The sequence below is a fragment of the Bos indicus genome, chromosome 4, assembly GCF_029378745.1.
Source record: "Bos indicus isolate NIAB-ARS_2022 breed Sahiwal x Tharparkar chromosome 4, NIAB-ARS_B.indTharparkar_mat_pri_1.0, whole genome shotgun sequence".
In the NCBI taxonomy this organism is placed as follows: Eukaryota; Metazoa; Chordata; class Mammalia; order Artiodactyla; family Bovidae; genus Bos; species Bos indicus.
Window position 1 is genome coordinate 37,503,612 of NC_091763.1, and position 17,921 is coordinate 37,521,532.

The 17,921-nt window shown below is 33.9% G+C and overlaps 1 protein-coding gene across 1 annotated transcript in view; it reads left to right on the forward strand.

The window, feature by feature from the left end:
• The window catches only part of SEMA3E (semaphorin 3E), a 273,570-nt gene that overhangs the window by 211,061 nt on the left and 44,588 nt on the right, over positions 1-17,921 (forward strand). Inside the window, exons 6-10 of the mRNA XM_019958591.2 lie at positions 10,351-10,470; positions 11,533-11,675; positions 13,359-13,473; positions 14,052-14,121; positions 17,356-17,500. Of these exons, the coding sequence (XP_019814150.1) occupies positions 10,351-10,470; positions 11,533-11,675; positions 13,359-13,473; positions 14,052-14,121; positions 17,356-17,500 (593 nt within the window). The remainder of the gene's footprint in view (positions 1-10,350; positions 10,471-11,532; positions 11,676-13,358; positions 13,474-14,051; positions 14,122-17,355; positions 17,501-17,921) is intronic.

Sequence of the window (17,921 nt, forward strand, 5' to 3'; positions counted from 1 at the left end):
ATCATCAAAATATGATCAATCAGTGCTTTATTTAGAGTTGATGCAAATGTTCCTGGATATTCTAGAGACAAAACATTCCCTGAATTTACTCCAGATAGTTGATTCTGATTGGCCTTGCACCCCATTCCCTCTACCCCACCATGCCTATCATGGTACTCACGTCCAAATAAGTACAGCTTTTATATATACGTATATTTACTCGTAGAACAAAAATCTTGTTAGCTTTAATCAGTAGGGATGTTTAATTTACTTGTTTCATAACGCATCTGCCTACAATGAGGGAGATGTGGGTTCAATCCATGAGTCGGGAATATCTCCTGGAGAAGGAAATGGCAACCCACTCCAGTATTCTTGCCTGGAAAATCCCAGGGATGGAGAAGCCCGGTGGGCTACAGTCCATGGGGTCGCAAAGAGTCGGACACGACTGAGCAACTTCACTTTCACTTTCACTTTATAATTTGAAAGACCTGTTAATGAGAATTTCACAAAGTAATTAGTTCTTCAGGAGCTTTAATAAAGAGTTATTTTTAAAGAATATAAAATTTTAAAGAAAATACTAAGATATCCTGAGTTCCTTGACTTACCCGTGTGTGTGTGTGTGTGTGTGTGTGTGTGTGTGTGTGTAAGCACAGTATGAAGAAGGGAGATTTTAAACACGTGAATAGAGTTGCTTAAGTCAGTTTGGACTTAGTTGGAATCAAGCCTTAAGAGTTCCACTTTTGGAGAATGCCAGATCCACAAGTGTTAGAAATTCCTAGTAGGTTGGCAGCATATGAATTAAAATATATGCATTTGATAGACTCATACAATTTTTCTAATGTTTTTATTGATTTTTGTCAGTTCATAGACTTAAGATTTGAATATGTCTGGAGAAATGAGACTGTCTTATCTTTCTTTTACCATACAAGATATCGCACAGAAGAGTCTCCTATGAATATTCTTGTTTAGTTGCTGACTCTTTTGTTACCCTCATGGACTGTGGCTTGCCTGGCTCCTCTGTCCATAGGATTTCGGAATGAAATATAAGTGTTCCTAAACAAACAAACCAAAAACAAATTAGGGGATAGTATTCACAAGAACCTTATAAAAGGTATTGAAAGTCAAAAATTACACAGTAGGCACTCCTTCTCTGGTAAAATCCTAAGACAATTAGAACACCATTTATTTTTAACATTTTTTTTTTAACATGGTTAAAAGTAACTTTTTTTTAGCCATCCTACCACTCTCCACTCAGCCTTTCTGAAGCTTGTTTATGCGTGAAACCAGAAATTTAAAACTGAATTTTTTAAGAGGGGAAATATTACTGGAGGGACATTTCCAAGTGAGTTTCACTGGACTTCCAAATCGAATTACACTATGCTATGTGAAGTGTTTGCCATCTGGGTGACTGTTTCACTTATTTAGAAGAAAAATCAAATCTTGAGAGTCCTCCAAGCTAAACACAAAAGTTATAGTATAATCCCTCCAAGGAGAAGAAATAAAAATATAATTCTTCTAATTTATCCACTAGCTTTCATCTCAAAGTACCTTTGAGAGATCATTCACTTACTGTGGATATGCAGCAGCCACTGGGGTGGAAATCTGATAACCTTTGTGAGCCAGCAACACTTTAAAAGACAGGAAGTAGAAATAATTCACTCAAATCAAAAAGCAGCAGGAATTTGAGTTGGAAAAAATGGAGCTACCTGAGTTGGAAATTGGCAGTCTCGGTGCAGCTTACTCTTGACAGGGAAAGAATGCATTAATGTGGTATTTTATGACCATATATGTTCTCTACTGTTGGGTTAAGACAGGACTTCAGCAAAAAGATGACCATGGTTAGACCATTTCTGCTTCTGTATTAATTATAGGTCACACTTAACTTTTAATGCCTGTTCACATTAAGATTTGCTTTCATGATTTAAAAAAAAACCAACAAAAACTCTGTAACCATACTCATAAAACTAACAAGGCCCTGAAAGAAAAAACATGCTCACGAATCAGAATTTCTCATAATATGTTAACTTCAGATACAAATTTCATTTTATTTAACTTAAATTCAGTTGACTTAAGATCACATGGAGTAAAAGCTTACTGAAAAACCAAATAAGGAATAAACATTATTTGCTAGGTGATAGACAAGTTAATGAACACTTTATTAAATTTACAGTCGAATTTAGAATGGAAACGTTAGTAACTGAAAACGATTCTGTGTGAAGCAAGATTTAAGGAGTAAAACAAGTTCCTTATTGAGCCGTGTTCTGTATGTTCAGAAGCCAACCAAGATGAAATCATACATTAATTAGGCTTGCTTTTTAAACCCTACTTTGGATTAGCATAATTTATCATGGTGGCATATAAATTCACATCACAGGTACAATATTTCTGTATGTTTAGCCACATTTCCCCCCTACTATGATCATTAATATTACATATAAAAGGGTCTTAAATAAAAATCTGAAGGCAAAGCATTACAGTCTGGTTTTAAAAATAGTTTGTTGAAACAATGAATTACTTAGTAAATTGAATTGCTGTATTACTTGTCTGTACCTTTCGAGTCAAACAAAGATACTGAGAACTTACATTGCCACTGAAAATTATTTGCCTGCCACTAAAAATTATTAGGTTTGCTGGCTGGCCAACCAAAATTCAGGAAATATTTTCATTGTGTCATATGTCGTTTTGGTCAGGAAGTAAAACTATTAGCTGGCTTCTTTATTTTTTTTTTTTTTTTTTGCATCAGTTTACATTTGATGTAACATTGCAATATTCTCTTTATTAAGTAACTTTGGAATTTCTTTGATAGTTTGTCCACTCAATTCTATTGCTTTTTTTTTTTTTTAATTTCATTCTGACTCAGATTTTTATTGCCAATTCTAGGTGTAATTTAATACATACCATACTTGAAGTGCCTAAAGTATGCTAATGTACATGTTACTAATGTTTGGGGGAGAACCACTTTGATTTGTCAGGTAACTTTTCACACTTTGCTTTGAAAGTGTTAGCTTTGTTGTTAGAATTTTTTAGGATACTTTCAAGTTAAAGACACAAATTTTATGTCAACAAATAACCATGAATATTTCACAGTCTCTGAAATTTTCTTTCCACACTTTTTACGTCCCATGTTACATTTTTCAGCAAATAAGATTATACAGGTTTATAGTACTGAGATTTTCTTCCCGCACTTTTATCATGAGACCTTTGTGGATATATCCCCTCGTTACAAATTCTGTAAACTAAAAGTCAATGTCGATTGAAGGAAAGGGAGTCAGAATTCATTCAGGGAAAATTTAAGTGATTACTTCAAACTCTTACTATTATTAAAACTTTTTTATAAATAAATGCTTCTATTTGATTAACTATATATTCAGGGTAGAATTATAAATGAATAATTCTGGCACAAAATAGGACTTCATAAATATTAGAAAAATAAATGAAATCATTGAGATGAAGATAAAATATAAGTCTTTATGATTACAATCTCTGTAAACATAAGTGAATGTGAGGATTCATGTCTTAAATTCATCTCAACTGTGTAGAAAGCCACTTCCTTACCATGTTCCCATCTCTGTCCCTAAAGAATATCTGTGATTTTTTATCCAAGACTACTGTGCTCTCTCATTTGGTTGAATGCCAAGCATCCACAGGCTGACTGTTGCTTCTGGACATCACTGCTGCTGCTTCTGCTGCTACTGCTGCTAAGTCGCTTCAGTCGTGTCCGACTCTATGCGACCCCATAGATGGCAGCCCACCAGGCTCCCCCGTCCCTGGGATTCTTCTCCAGGCAAGAATACAGGGTTATTTAACTACTTGGTTATGGTTTCCTCAAAACAAACAAAAAATCAAAAATGGTAGAAGAAAAATAATGTCATGTTCAATTCCCCATTGACATTCTTCCCCTTAGAAATCTGGTTTGACCATGCTGGCATCAGTGTCATTGGTTTGCCAAGAAAACTCTCAGTATTGTCACAGATGCCAGATAATGCAAATAAACAGATTCTAAACACATTTTTCTTTTTCCTTCATGCCACAGAAACAACCTTCTTGACACTGATAGCTAATGTTGTTTGCTAAAGCAAAATCAAAGAAAAAGTCCAAACAACAGCTAAGTAACTTAGGATCTGCTTTTTCTGATTTCTTTTCTGTGTTCTCTGCAGACTGTGTGAACTGGGAGGTTGGAATCTATAGACCATTCTTACTAATCCTCATCCTCCCAAATGCATTTTGTTTGTGGTTACGCATGTCACAGTCACTCTGTGAAATAGTGCCTCTAAAATAGAATGATTTTCTAATAAAATGATAAAGTTCAAATATAAAATGATACAGTTAAATCTGTCTTTAGCCATGTCTTTTCCATGAGGCAAATAGGTTTCACAAATTATGCCGATCTGGTTACAACATAAATAAGAGAAATGCTTGAGCAAGAATTAAGAAAATGAGGGCATGAAAAACTACTGTGAATTTTTCTCACTAAATTAAAAACCTATATTTACAACATGGTGAGTAAAAACTCTAATTGATTAATAATACTGTCTCTGAATTAAGTTCTTAATAAGTTTGATAAAATATTAAGAGAATGAAGTATGTTTCACTGAAACTTCAATTAGAGTTTGCATTATAAAAAAGGAGTTGTGTAGAAAAGTATTTAATTATGCATTTTAACTTAAAATTATTTACAATGAATTTGTTTTTGTATTTTTTCCAGCTCAAATGATATTCTTCTTTTCTTTCTTACAGTTATTTCTAGACACAGTCTTGGGGCTGAAACTTTTAGGGACAGATACTAGAAGAAAATAGAGTCTCTGTGTTCATAAATTAAAACTGTTAAATAACAAGCTTCTTGAAGAACAAAAATGCAATGAACTGTTATTCATATAAAGGCTAATAGTTTTTTCTTTCTTTTGCTATATTTTCCCTGAACCATTTTTGAAAAATCAGTATTTCATCCTGAGGTTTTCTTTAAATTGCATTTCATAGTTTTCATAAACTAAAAATTTTAGATACATTCTCTTGTTAATTCATTATGCCATTCTTTGGTTCAACAAATGCTTATTGAGCATTTTCTGTGTGCTAGACACTGTGCAAGATATTGGTGACAAAAGAATATAGCAACATCAAGAAGTGTGCAGTCTAGTGAGAAATAATGTCAAACACAGAAGGAGAGAGAGTATAGTACTATAAGAAATATGAGAGAAATAGGCATGGGGCTGTGCAGGTACTGGGAACTACTAAAGTGACACAGGTTTGGTCAGGGAAGACTTTATTTACCTGGGCCATGGCCAGATAACTGGGGAGTAAAGCAGGAAGCAGGGAGGTAGAGAATTACAGGCCAAAAACAAACAAATAAAAGGGCAGCAGAGAGGGGACTTCCTGTGGGGTTCAGTGGGTAAAGAATCTGTCTGCAATGCAGAAGATATGAGTTCAATGCCTGGGCCAGGAAGATCCCCTGGAGGAGGGCACGGCAACCTACTCCAGTATTCTTGCTTGGAGAATCTCATGGACAGAGAAGCCTGGCAGCCAGCTGAAGTCCATAGCGTAGCAAAGAGTCTTATAAAACTGAAGCAACTTAGCACTCGCACATAGAGAAGCATGACAACCTCAGGAAATCACTCGTACATCTCTCTGATTCTCCAAATAACTAAGGCAGTGAGGGTCTGAACAGTTGGCCACAAATCGCAGATTTGGGGCTGGGGGCTTAGTTTGCCAGGTTTCCAGTGCAGAACTGTTTCCACTCTTATCCCGTCTGTACACAGAGACTATTGTTGAACATGACAATGATAAGTTACATTCACCTGTCAAAATACCCTGCAGATGTGTTTTATTTTTTAATTATAACCACACTTGACCAACTAAGATTAACACAGCATCAGTTACCATCAGAAATCAGTGTTATAACAATGAAAAATAATACATGGCTCACAAATTAAGTTGGTTATTTGTATTCAGAATATCAAAATAAATGCCAGTTAAATGTATGGCCAAGTTCATATGTTTATTAAATGTCTCCATAGACATAGAAAACTAAAAATTTGAGTAGTTCTGTTCTTCTCATTGAAGCTCTAAAACATATTTTACTATTTGTATTAAACATTTTTCTTTTTAATCCATGAAAATTTGAATTATCCAGATACTATTTTTATGCTCTATAAAAGAGCAGAATATTGATTCATAAATTTTTTCTATACCAAATGGTTATGATTTTTAAGTTTTCAGCTAGATATTGTATATTTGCCATAAATAATATCAATATTTATAATAATGAGTTTTTTGCTCATTTAATTACTATTAGTTAACATTTGTGCCTAAAGCTTTATTCTAATTTATTATTTTTCATTAAAGTATTTGTGTTTTCTTGGGAAAGTATTTTACCAAAAATCATTATTATCTGTTACTATGAATTTATTTTGTTCTTTGTAGTGATAATATAATATGAAAGGAGAATCTTTCCATTCTGAGAAAAATCTAATGTTTCAACAGAAACACATTTGTTTCAGTTTATATAGCATAAAGTTTTTAGCACCTGTCTAGCTTCTTTGAAGTTTAAATCATACAGTGCATATTGTGTTATTTGAATTGTTAACAAGCCATTTTCTTTTATCTGAATACAAAAAGGGAAATTGGGTAAAATTGGTAATATATCATCTTTTTGTTTTGCACGCACGCACGCGCGCGCGCGCACGCACACACACACACACACACACACACACACACACACACACACACATTTGGTATCGTATGGCTCCATCTAGTGGCTGCATGCAAAACTTATTTGTTAAATTTATAGAATTGATTAAAACGGGTATTAATAGAAGGTGGAAACAGTGTTCAAATTGGGATAAGTGCAACAAAATTGATGTGAAATAAAATAAAGACTATTTTCCATAATAACATTTTCACATATAAAATTCTATAAATATTTTAGGAAATTAAAGTACATTAAAATCTTAAGAAGTATAAAACTGTTATGATTTTAAAGAAAAAAAATGTTGGTGCCTATTATGCATTAAACATTCACCCAGACCATATTAGAAAAATAAGTTCTGTTAAGGATAGTTTTAAAAAATGACCTTTATAGTTTATTGTTGTTATTTTTATTGACGTATAGTTGATTTATAAACATGTATATGTTCTTTTTCAGATTCTTTCCCATTATGAGTTACTACAAAATACTGATTATAGTTCCCTGTGTTATACAGTAGATCCTTGATGTTTATTTTGTATATAGTAATCTGTGTCTGTTAATCCCAAATTCCCGATTTATCCCACACCTCTTTCCCCTTTGGTAACTATAAATTTGTTTTCTATATCTGTGGGTCTATTTCTGTTTATAAATAAGTTCATTTGTATCATTTTATTTTTAAGTTCCACATATAAATGGTATCATATGATATTTATCTGTGTCCAACTTACTTCATTTTGTATGAAAATCTCTTAAGTTCATCCATGTGAAATGGCCTTTATATTTTATGTGGAAGCTATAACCAAGTACAGTATTTTTTTAAAAATTTCAGAAAAAGCCTTGCTCTGGTGTTTCGGTAGTCAGTTAGCTCTTTTAAAGGTCAACTCATTCATTTATTCCATAGAGTTGATGATCCCCAAAGCCTTTTAATTGAATTCAGCATAACTCTCTTTTATCTGTGTTCAAGTAGTGCAGGAATCCCGTGGTTCATATCTCTAGCCACTGAATGAATGCATTTTATCTCAAAATATTCTTTTTCCACATATGGATATGAAAATTCTAGTGAAGATAACACTGATTGAATTTGATACAAATTCAGTTGTATCTTGAACTGTATGTTCTTCCTCCCACCCTTTCTAGTTCCAAAGAACTTGCTTACATATGAGTTCTGATATAATTCTTTTCTACCAAATTATATTTGCTTAAGTCCAGATACAAAACATCTTGCTTTTTTAGCTTTTGTTATTTTTCTTATTACACTTCTCACTTTGCATACATTGAATATATGGGATTAACTAAAAAAATACAGCTCATTTTTAAGTTTGTTGTCTTGAAAATTTTCAAATACAAAGAAAAATTGAGAGAGGTGTAAAAATTTATACCATTTACCTTGACTCACCAACTGTTAATATTCTACCACATTTGCTTCCGTCTCTCCTGTCCCCCTCTTTCTAATATAATATAATATAATATTATATATGTATATAGTTTTAAAGTGAATTCCTTTGTGGGAAACCTGAATTTTATTTGATTGTATCCTAATATAATTTTAAAGTATCCATAGGGGATTTTGTGAACCAAACAAAACCATTTATGGTTTTACTCACATTTTTTGTAAATGAAAACTAGTTTACTATAGTAACATTTATAAAAACTTATTTTTCTTGTAAGTTTTAAAATTCAATGTATATATCAGTTTTCTTTTTCTACATCTGGTATAATAAAAGCAAGAATCTTTACTTTTAAAAAAAATTAATTTTTTGGCCATGACCCACAGCATGTGGGATCTTAGTTCCCCAAACAAGGATCAAAACTGCACCCCCTGCATTGGAAACACAGAGTCATAACCCTGGACAGCCATGGGAGTCTCCTCATCTTTATTTTTAAACTTCCTTACAGTGTGTCCTATTTGCAACTCAGTTGATTACTTTCTCAAATTTGAAACCATAGAAATATATTTATTCTGTTCAAGTTTTTTAAAGTTTTAAAGGCCTTTTTAGAGAAAACTCTTTATACATATTGAACCAATTTTAAATACAGCAAATAAAGTTTATAAATATGACACTCAATTTTTCTTAAATTCTGTGAAAACTTGGTCACATTTTTATACCTGTAACTTTAATAATTCTAACTCCAAAATGAGTATACAGCTAACTTTATTAAATTGGAAATAAAATTAATTTGAATTATCTTAAACTTAAAAGCACTTTAGCATGTGGACACATTCCAAATTTAACAGAAAAGCATTCATACTTTGAGTTTAGTGTACTTATCATCTCTATATTTTAAAACCTGACCAGAGTTACATGACACTCATGAAGGAAGTAATTTTATCACCCTAAATGGGGGTTGTTGTTTCCAGGGATCTGCTGCTATCATCTGCTTCATGGCCAGAGATTTTTGCCCAAGACAAAATTCGAGCTGCATATGCCTATGACAATCCTTCCAGCCTCAGTTGAAGGGCACACTCATTATCTTTTGTTGTCAATTTGACAAAAGAGGACTTCACATCCCTGTGCTCGAAAGGTTTTGATCTTTCTGGAAGCCTGGTTTTATCTCTTTTTTCCTGTTAATTTATTTTTCTCTTATCATGAGCTATTTTAATGTCTTTTTTTCAGGCTGGTCCCAAAGACATATAGCCATTTCTTGAGATCCTGCATATGTTTGTGTATGCCTTGGTCTGATTTTGGAGAAGGAAATGGCAACCCACTCCAGTATTCTTTCCTGGAGAATCCCATGGATGGAGGAGCCTGGTAGGCTACAGTCCATGGGGTCGCAAAGAGTTGGACACGACTGAGTGACTTCACTTTTACTTTTCACTTTGGTCTGATTTAAGTCTGTGACTTTCACCACATGTTACAGCTAGCTTCATTCATTCTGTTGACTGTCCAATTAAATCACAAACTCTTTCTATTGTTTCTATCTAAATGAGCCACACATTTACAAATTAAATGACAATTAATTAAATTATATACTACTTTATCAGACTTTGTGGTTCCTGCACTAAAGTCATGTTAGTGGAAGCAATTTCTTACTACAAGAAGTATTTGAATTAACTCAGTCACATATAATACCAACACTAATACCCTGATGATATGAAGATTGAAAGAAGTTTATTAAAATACCATAAAGTCAGCTTATTTATCAACTGATCATATAGGTCTTAGCATATGCCCCTGATTTTCTAAATGCCTTACTCTTAATTTTGGGTGCTGTTCCTATTTGTAAATGTGAAAACTGAGGCAAAGAGGTTAAGCAACTTGTCCAAGGTCACACATCTAGTAAGTGGTAGTGTCATGATTCAGACCCTGGCTGTCTGACTGCACCATTCCTGCTCTGTACTGCAGTGTTGACTTTCTAAGGCCATATACATGGTAAACTGGATATGTTTATTGCAGTTGTGGTTTTATCTGTTGTCATCAGGCTTCACTGGTAGCTCAGCTGATAAAGAATCCACCTACAAAGCGGGAGATCTGGGTTCAATCCCTGGGAAGATCCTCTGGGGGAGATATTGGCAACCCATTCCAGTATTCTTGCCTAGAGAATCCCCGTGGACAGAGAAGCCTGGCAGACTACAGTCCATGGGGTCTCAAAAAGTCAGACACGACTGAGTGACTAAGCACGGGACAGCATAGCACATTGTCCTCAGACCCAGAGACACTCACTTCTCTTTAACTGATGTTTTCATGCAGGTAGTGAATTGTTTGCCGGACTCTACAGTGACTATTGGGGCAGAGACGCTGCCATCTTCAGGAGCCTGGGACGACTGGCTCAGATCCGCACTGAGCATGATGATGAGCGCCTGTTGAAAGGTGGGGTCGAGGAGAAAAGAGTTTATGAATCAGAACTGAAAAGCAAGTCCAGAGCTGATGGGAAACTTGCCATTTTGATAATGATAACAATACAAATACAATTTATAGGTTTTGCAATTTTCTGCTTTTTTTTCTTAGCAATATTCCCAGATTAAAATATTATATGATATATGCATGTCATTTTATATAAAAATTGAGCAGCTTTATAATAAAACCAAAATACTGTCAGAGCAATACTTAGAAATCAGGATTTTAATGAACAAAGCAAATGTATGCAGAATGAAAACCTCTTTCATCCAATAAGTTGTTGTCTCTTGTCAGTTGGTATAATTTTGCATGAGTTGATTGCTTTTCTTTGCTTGTTTAATAGAATCATATTGTACTTTAGAGACAAATAAAATTCTAGGAACATCACCAGGCATTCATTTACATACAATTCTTTGTAAGAAGTCATGTTTATATTTTGTCACATTGGTATATCTAAGAACTAAAATCATTTTATAGTGAATAGTTTCATTATTTTCAACCTTTTTATTAGGCTTTAGAGTGTATAGTCATTATTGGCAGCATTTTGTCATTAAACTATTTGACATTCTGTATCAGTCAAAGGGTATTCACTCAGATCCATTCGATTAGAAATACAAAAACTTAAAGTGAATTTTCCACCTTAAAATTAAGATGATCTTGCATGAGCTGGACTAGTAGACAATTTATGAATTAAAAAAAAAGTAATGATAGACTTCTTTACTAAAATATTTTTCATATATTTATATTGACTTTATATGGATAGACAGACATAGGAAATTTATGGAGAGTATCATCATATTGCTCTTAACCTATTCTTTTTTTAATTCAAGTCTGTAGTGTATGTTGTTCGAAATCAGATTATTTTCCTCCCTGACTCAGTTAAATTTTAAATCCTCTAACACTTCCTTTAAACTGTTGATTTGCAAACAACATGGAGATATCTACTTGATATTAAAATTTAGTACAAAATGTCAAGGAAATATTTTGTTTGTTTTAATAACTATTACATTTTCTTCTATTTTTTTACTTATCTAGAGCCAAAATTTGTAGGTTCTTATATGATCCCTGACAATGAAGACCGAGATGACAACAAAGTGTATTTCTTTTTCACGGAGAAGGCCCTGGAGGCCGAAAACAGCGCCCATGCAATTTACACCAGAGTGGGGCGACTCTGTGTGGTGAGGACTGTTTTCCTCTCTCACTAAGCTTGCTTATCTCACAATTTAATGTCAGGCCTTTGCTCATTTTATAATTGGTTTCTACTTTAAAATGTTTTATAGTATCCTCTTACGCTCCCTAAAATTGGTATTTAGTGTCTAATCTTTAGACTTCATGTCTACTAAAGTTTAATCTGAAAAGAACTTTGCATTTTGTGTTATCTTCCCCATTTTCAAAGCCCTATTAAGAAGAAAAGGTGTATAATTAGGCTATATTTCTTCCCATACAGAAGTTTAAGCTCCATTTTAAAAAGTTAGTTTCACCAAAATTGTTCTAGTTTCTGTAATCTACATTCTAAATAATTTACATAATTATGTTTCAACAATTCAGATGGTTGATTCTGTAGGGAAAAACATCTATAGTTTGTTGGAATTCAGATAGATGATTTAGTGAATATTCAAAGCCAACTGAAGTAGCCTTATATATTGAGAGAATCATAAATGTGAAGTTATTTTGATATTTAAAAAGATACTCAAGAATAAATTTAAGATGTTCATATGTACATGTATGGATGTACACACAGACACACATATATACATGTATATATTTTGTATATGTGTGCAAATATATATGCTTGTTATGTGTATGTATGCATATGTGTTCATACCTCAAGCCTTTTTCCCTAAAAGAAGAAAAAGAGATGTGTCTGTATTTCTGAGATAAGCAGATTATTTATCAATAAAATAATAGTAAAAGTTGCTGCTGCTGCTGCTAAGTCGCTTCAGTCGTGTCCGGCTCTGTGCGACCCCAAAAACGGCAGCCCACCAGGCTCCCCCGTCCCTGGGATTCTCCAGGCAAGAACACTGGAGTGGGTTGCCATTTCCTTCTCCAATGCATGAAAGTGGAAAGTGAAAGTGAAGTTGCTCAGTTATGTCCGACTCCTAGTGACTCCATGGACTGAAGCCCACGAGGCTCCTCCGTCCATGGGATTTTCCAGGCAAGAGTACTGGAGTGGGTTGCCATTGCCTTCTCCAAATAATAGAAGTTACTGTATCATAAAAGTCACTATTTATTTGGGGTCACCTACTCAACTAACATTGTTTGATACCTGGAAACCGTGTTTACTGGGCCATTGTGAAAGCACGCTGACCCGGCAGCATGTGTGAACCTAAAAAAAAGAAAAGGTTTATGAGGAATTGCATCTTTAATATTGTTTGAGGAGTATACCAGAATTTCTAATTAAGTAAAAAAGGTATAACTCTTGCCATCTTCATGTTTAATGATACAAAATCCATTGCTGGTAAAAGTTCTCTGGGTCCCCATTTACCTGCTTTTTTTTTTTCAATTTTTTAAAATTTTATTTTATTTTTAAACTTTACATAATTGTATTAGTTTTGCCAAATATCAAAATGAATCCACCACAGGTATACATGTGTTCCCCATCCTGAACCCTCCTCCCTCCTCCCTCCCCATACCATCCCTCTGGGTCGTCCCGGTGCTCTAGCCCCAAGCATCCAGTATCGTGTATCGAACCTGGACTGGCATCTCGTTTCATACATGATATTTTACATGTTTCAATGCCATTCTCCCAAATCTTCCCACCCTCTCCCTCTCCCATAGAGTCCATAAGACTGTTCTATACATCAGTGTCTCTTTTGCTGTCTCGTACACAGGGTTATTTACCTGCTTTTTGTTTTTCACAGAATGATATGGGAGGACAGAGAATACTAGTGAATAAGTGGAGCACTTTCCTGAAAGCTAGACTGGTTTGCTCAGTACCAGGCATGAATGGGATTGATACATATTTTGATGAATTAGGTAAATATTATTAGGAGAATTAAATCTTCCTCTTTGATATATATGCTTCTTTTATATATATATGCTTCTTTTTTGATATATATGCTTCTTTTTTTTATATATATGCTTCTTTTATATATGCTCACTGTTTTTAACATGCATAAGTAACTTGCTTTCCACAGTCATTGACTTCTAACTTAGAGCAAGTTTTTATTCTCGTCTCAGCCCACGAGTTGGGGCAAAGGAGTTCCAAAAGCAAAAAGACCCCTCCTTTTAGTTTAGAGTCAGCACCTCTGGCTCCTTCCTTCAGGCCCAGCTCAAAGTCATCCTCAACAGTTCATCCATGTCACTATGTTGTGATTTGGTCATGGTTGCTTAACTGTATATGGAAATGTATATCATATTATATATAATATATATCATATACATATCATATCATATGTATATCATATTATATATACAATATATATATAATCTTATATATAAGATATATCTTAAAATATATCATGGGTTCTAAACTACTTTATGTCACTATATTTTCTTCACATGCCTTGAGGGCTAAACATATTAAGTTAATGCAATGATCTTTAATGTTTCAGAGGATGTGTTCTTGCTGCATACCAGAGATCATAAGAACCCAGTGATATTTGGACTCTTCAACACTACCAGGTAAGAAATTTATATGGTTAGTCAAAGTATCATGAAACAAGAGGTGCCTCGTCCCTTCTCTGTGGATGTAATTGAAAATACACGTGACCAATCTGTTATTCTCACTTTCTATACTTTGTAAGTCACCAATTTCCCTTCATTCTTCTGTATTTGCAGTTGTACTTTTTTAAAACCACAATCTCAGTCCAAATCCTTATTTCTTTTTGTTTAAAGTACTAGCATCCTCCTCTGCTCAGTATCCTAAGCTCTCCACCCCCGATCTACAACAGAATGCTATTTTTTTTCTTATACAGTTTTGTGTTTGCATGCTTGTTTTATAGTTCCATGCTATAAAGTCTAGGATTATTCTTTCAGTTATCGTATACAGTTGTCTGGGTCAGGCTTTCAAGTCTTTCTATCCACTATTCCCCACTTAAGATTGGAAGTTTTTCCTCTAAGTTCCCTCAAACTCTGCTTTTGACAAGATAATAACCTGTCAGAATCCCAACATCTGGTTTTCCCATCACTATGGTTTGCTTTATCTACTTTCTCTTCCAGTACTTGTCAATTACCATCTTCATGAAACACTCCTTGATTCCTTAATCACAGAGCACTTGGCTCACTTCCTCTACTCTGGTTGTTCTGCCCCTGTGTGGATTCTTAGAGAACACACATTTCTAATTTGCCCTCCATGTTTTAAATGTAAATAAACTACTCAAGTTTAGGACTTATGACCTGATATTTTTATGTTTTTGTGTTATGTATCCATTGAAGAGTGCTGGAAAAATGAATCAAAGATCATTTAATGTGTCTGATACATGAATGAAAATATGTTATTAGAATCAGTTTGAGTTGAAAGTTTATATATATAATTCCCTGAGTGTCTTTCCAAATAAATCAGAGTGTAGAGGAGATGGTTAAAATGAGAAACAAAGAATATACTTCAATTCTCTTGATGGTGATAGAAAAATATTACTCAGTTTCTTGTTTGCTTTATATTGGCCTTAAACTTTTATGTTGTCATGTATACTTTGCTTAGGATCTCTCCATAAAATTTTTTAATTAATTTTTATTGGCATATAATTGCCTTACAATATTTTGTTAGTTTCTACTGTCTAGCAAGGGTTTCCCAGGTGGGTCAGTGGTTTAAAAAAGTCTGCCTGCCAATGCAGGTGACATGGGTTCTGTCCCTGAATTGGGAAGATCCCCTGGAGAAGGAAATGGCAACCCACTCCAGTATTCTTGTCTGGGAAATCCCATAGACAGTGGAGCCTGGGGTCACAAAAGAGTTGGACACAACTTAGCAACTAAACAATAACAACTGTACAGCAAAGTGAATTAGTTATATGTATACATAGATCCCCTCTTTTTTTAATTTCTTTCCCATTTAGATCACCACAGAGCACTGTATAGAGTTTCCTGTGCCGAACAAGTCTGTTTTCATCTCTATTTTGTATATAGATAGTGTATATTTACCAATCTCAATCTCCCAGCTCATCTCCCCTGTCCCCCCACCTAGGTGTTGCATTAAATTTTTGTTTAGTTTTTCAGCAGGTAATTTCTTATTCTCACTTTGAAAAAAAATAATAAAACTCTTTGAGCATCCTGCTGTCCTAAGGGGACCTTTTCTTTAGCACAGAAACATGGAGACAACTTTGCTATCAATTATTCCTTGATGCACAAAGAAGTAGTTAATGAAGATTGATAGTTATCACAGTCCATGGAAAATCCCAAACTTTTTTTACACTTCATCTTCTCTCTTATGCTAGTGAAGAATTTGTACATTGCATGATAATTCCATGGTGTTTTATGGTAAATGTAAGCTACAGAATAGTCAGTATAGATTTTTCAATGAGTTAGAATGATCAGCTTATAAGCTGTTTTCATAAATGATAGCATAATTGATCTGTCTGAGACTTCAAACACAGAGCATTATTTTCTTCCATAATTTCAATTTTGGCTGTTCGATTTATGCATAATTTTGAGGAAAGGCTTCCCAGGTGTTACCTGACGTAAAGGTTGATATCATAGCATAGTGATCAAAGGTTTACTGCCATGTTAGTTGAAAGACTATCTCTGGTTTTCTCACTGTTGCAGGCATTTCCAATTGCTTCAATGTGTGTTATAAAATGTGTGAACTGATGTCCTTAGACAGTAACATAACTGCTGTTCTACAGGTGTCTCATAATGTAGGAAATGTTATACTTTTAAAAAACTGCATTTTGCAGAGCACTTTCACAATCTAATTATTTTAATTCTTACAATAAGGAGGCTAGGGAAGTGTTAGACTTCATTTAGATTATGCCAAATTAAGAAATGTGGCCTAATCTTTAATGCAAATAATTTTAAAATGTTCTTTCACAGAATCTTATTTTAAATACTCACAATAAAAGTTGATGTAGCTTTATTTTATAAAGAAAGCTCAAATGCTGTCTGTATCCAAGATAAGGAGAAATTTTTATCAAGAAAATAATTTCAACTTCTAGTTCTTCAGGTATGGAATCTGAGTTTTGCATAATTTAAGTCTTTTTCTCAAAATTAATCTGGTGCAGCCCAGTCATCTTGCCACTATAACACTGTTTCAGTGACCAGGAGTGGGTAATGTACAGTAAGCCAATCAATGTTTTTGTGATGGCCAAGCTCAAGAATGGAACAAAGCCCCTAATTCTCTTTAGACTTTAAATCATTCTCCAAATCATATACGCTAAGAAAAATATACAATTTGAATAAAATTTACAACAGTATTAACAGCATGGCAAGAAGAAAAACACAGTATACCTGAAAGAGATGCAAGGAGATAAAACCGTCCTCAACTGGGAAATGAATCTTTAAAAGTGTTAAGACGAAATCTTCCTTAATAAGACATGTAAAACACAAACAGATATATTTACATGTGTGTGTGTGTGTGTGTGTGTGTGTGTGTGTAGTTCACCTGAAACTAACACAGCATTGTAAATCAATTATAGTTCAATTACAATTTTAAGATTCAACTGGAAAAAAAATAAAGTGACATGACTGCTTTTGTGATTCTAACAATGTCATTTTTAATTTGCTCTAATAAATAGGCAAAAAACAGTAAGTTTGGAGTTTGAATACTTGGAATATTGTAGTAGATAATATCGCTAGATGTCTTATACCTAAGAGATTGCAACTCTTTCACCCAAAAGACTTCCTCCTTATCTAGGTTTTCTGTAGGATTTGACTAGGTGACCTCCTAGTCTATTCCAGAATAGTAATTATCTCTTTTTTCCCCAGTAATATATTTAGAGGCCATGCTATATGTGTTTATCACATGTCTAGCATCCGGGCAGCCTTTAATGGACCATATGCACATAAGGAAGGACCTGAGTACCACTGGTCACTCTATGAAGGAAAAGTACCTTATCCAAGACCTGGATCTGTAAGTTTAGGCATTTAACAAAGTATTATTATTTTTGAAAAGCTTTTTTAGTAATATTCTGTTCGTTGTTCAGATGCTTTATTAAATTTGCATGAAACAGTTAAGAAATTCCACAACTAAAAATCTGCTTGGTTACTTGCATGGTAAAGAAATATTACTTCTTATATCTAGATGTATGCTTGTTATTTAATGAAAAGAATGTAATCTAAAATGGATACATCTTAGCATTATAAAATATATATTATTGTTGATATTTTGGCTATCTATTTGACTCTAAATTTTTATTTTTAGAGGTACTGGTGAATACAGAAACATCAATAAAATGAGCATTGTATTCCTCTCAGCCTCTTTAGAAGAATTAGTGCCACAAGTGGTTTCCAAGCAAGAGAATGTTACCATATCGTTATTATATATTCTGATA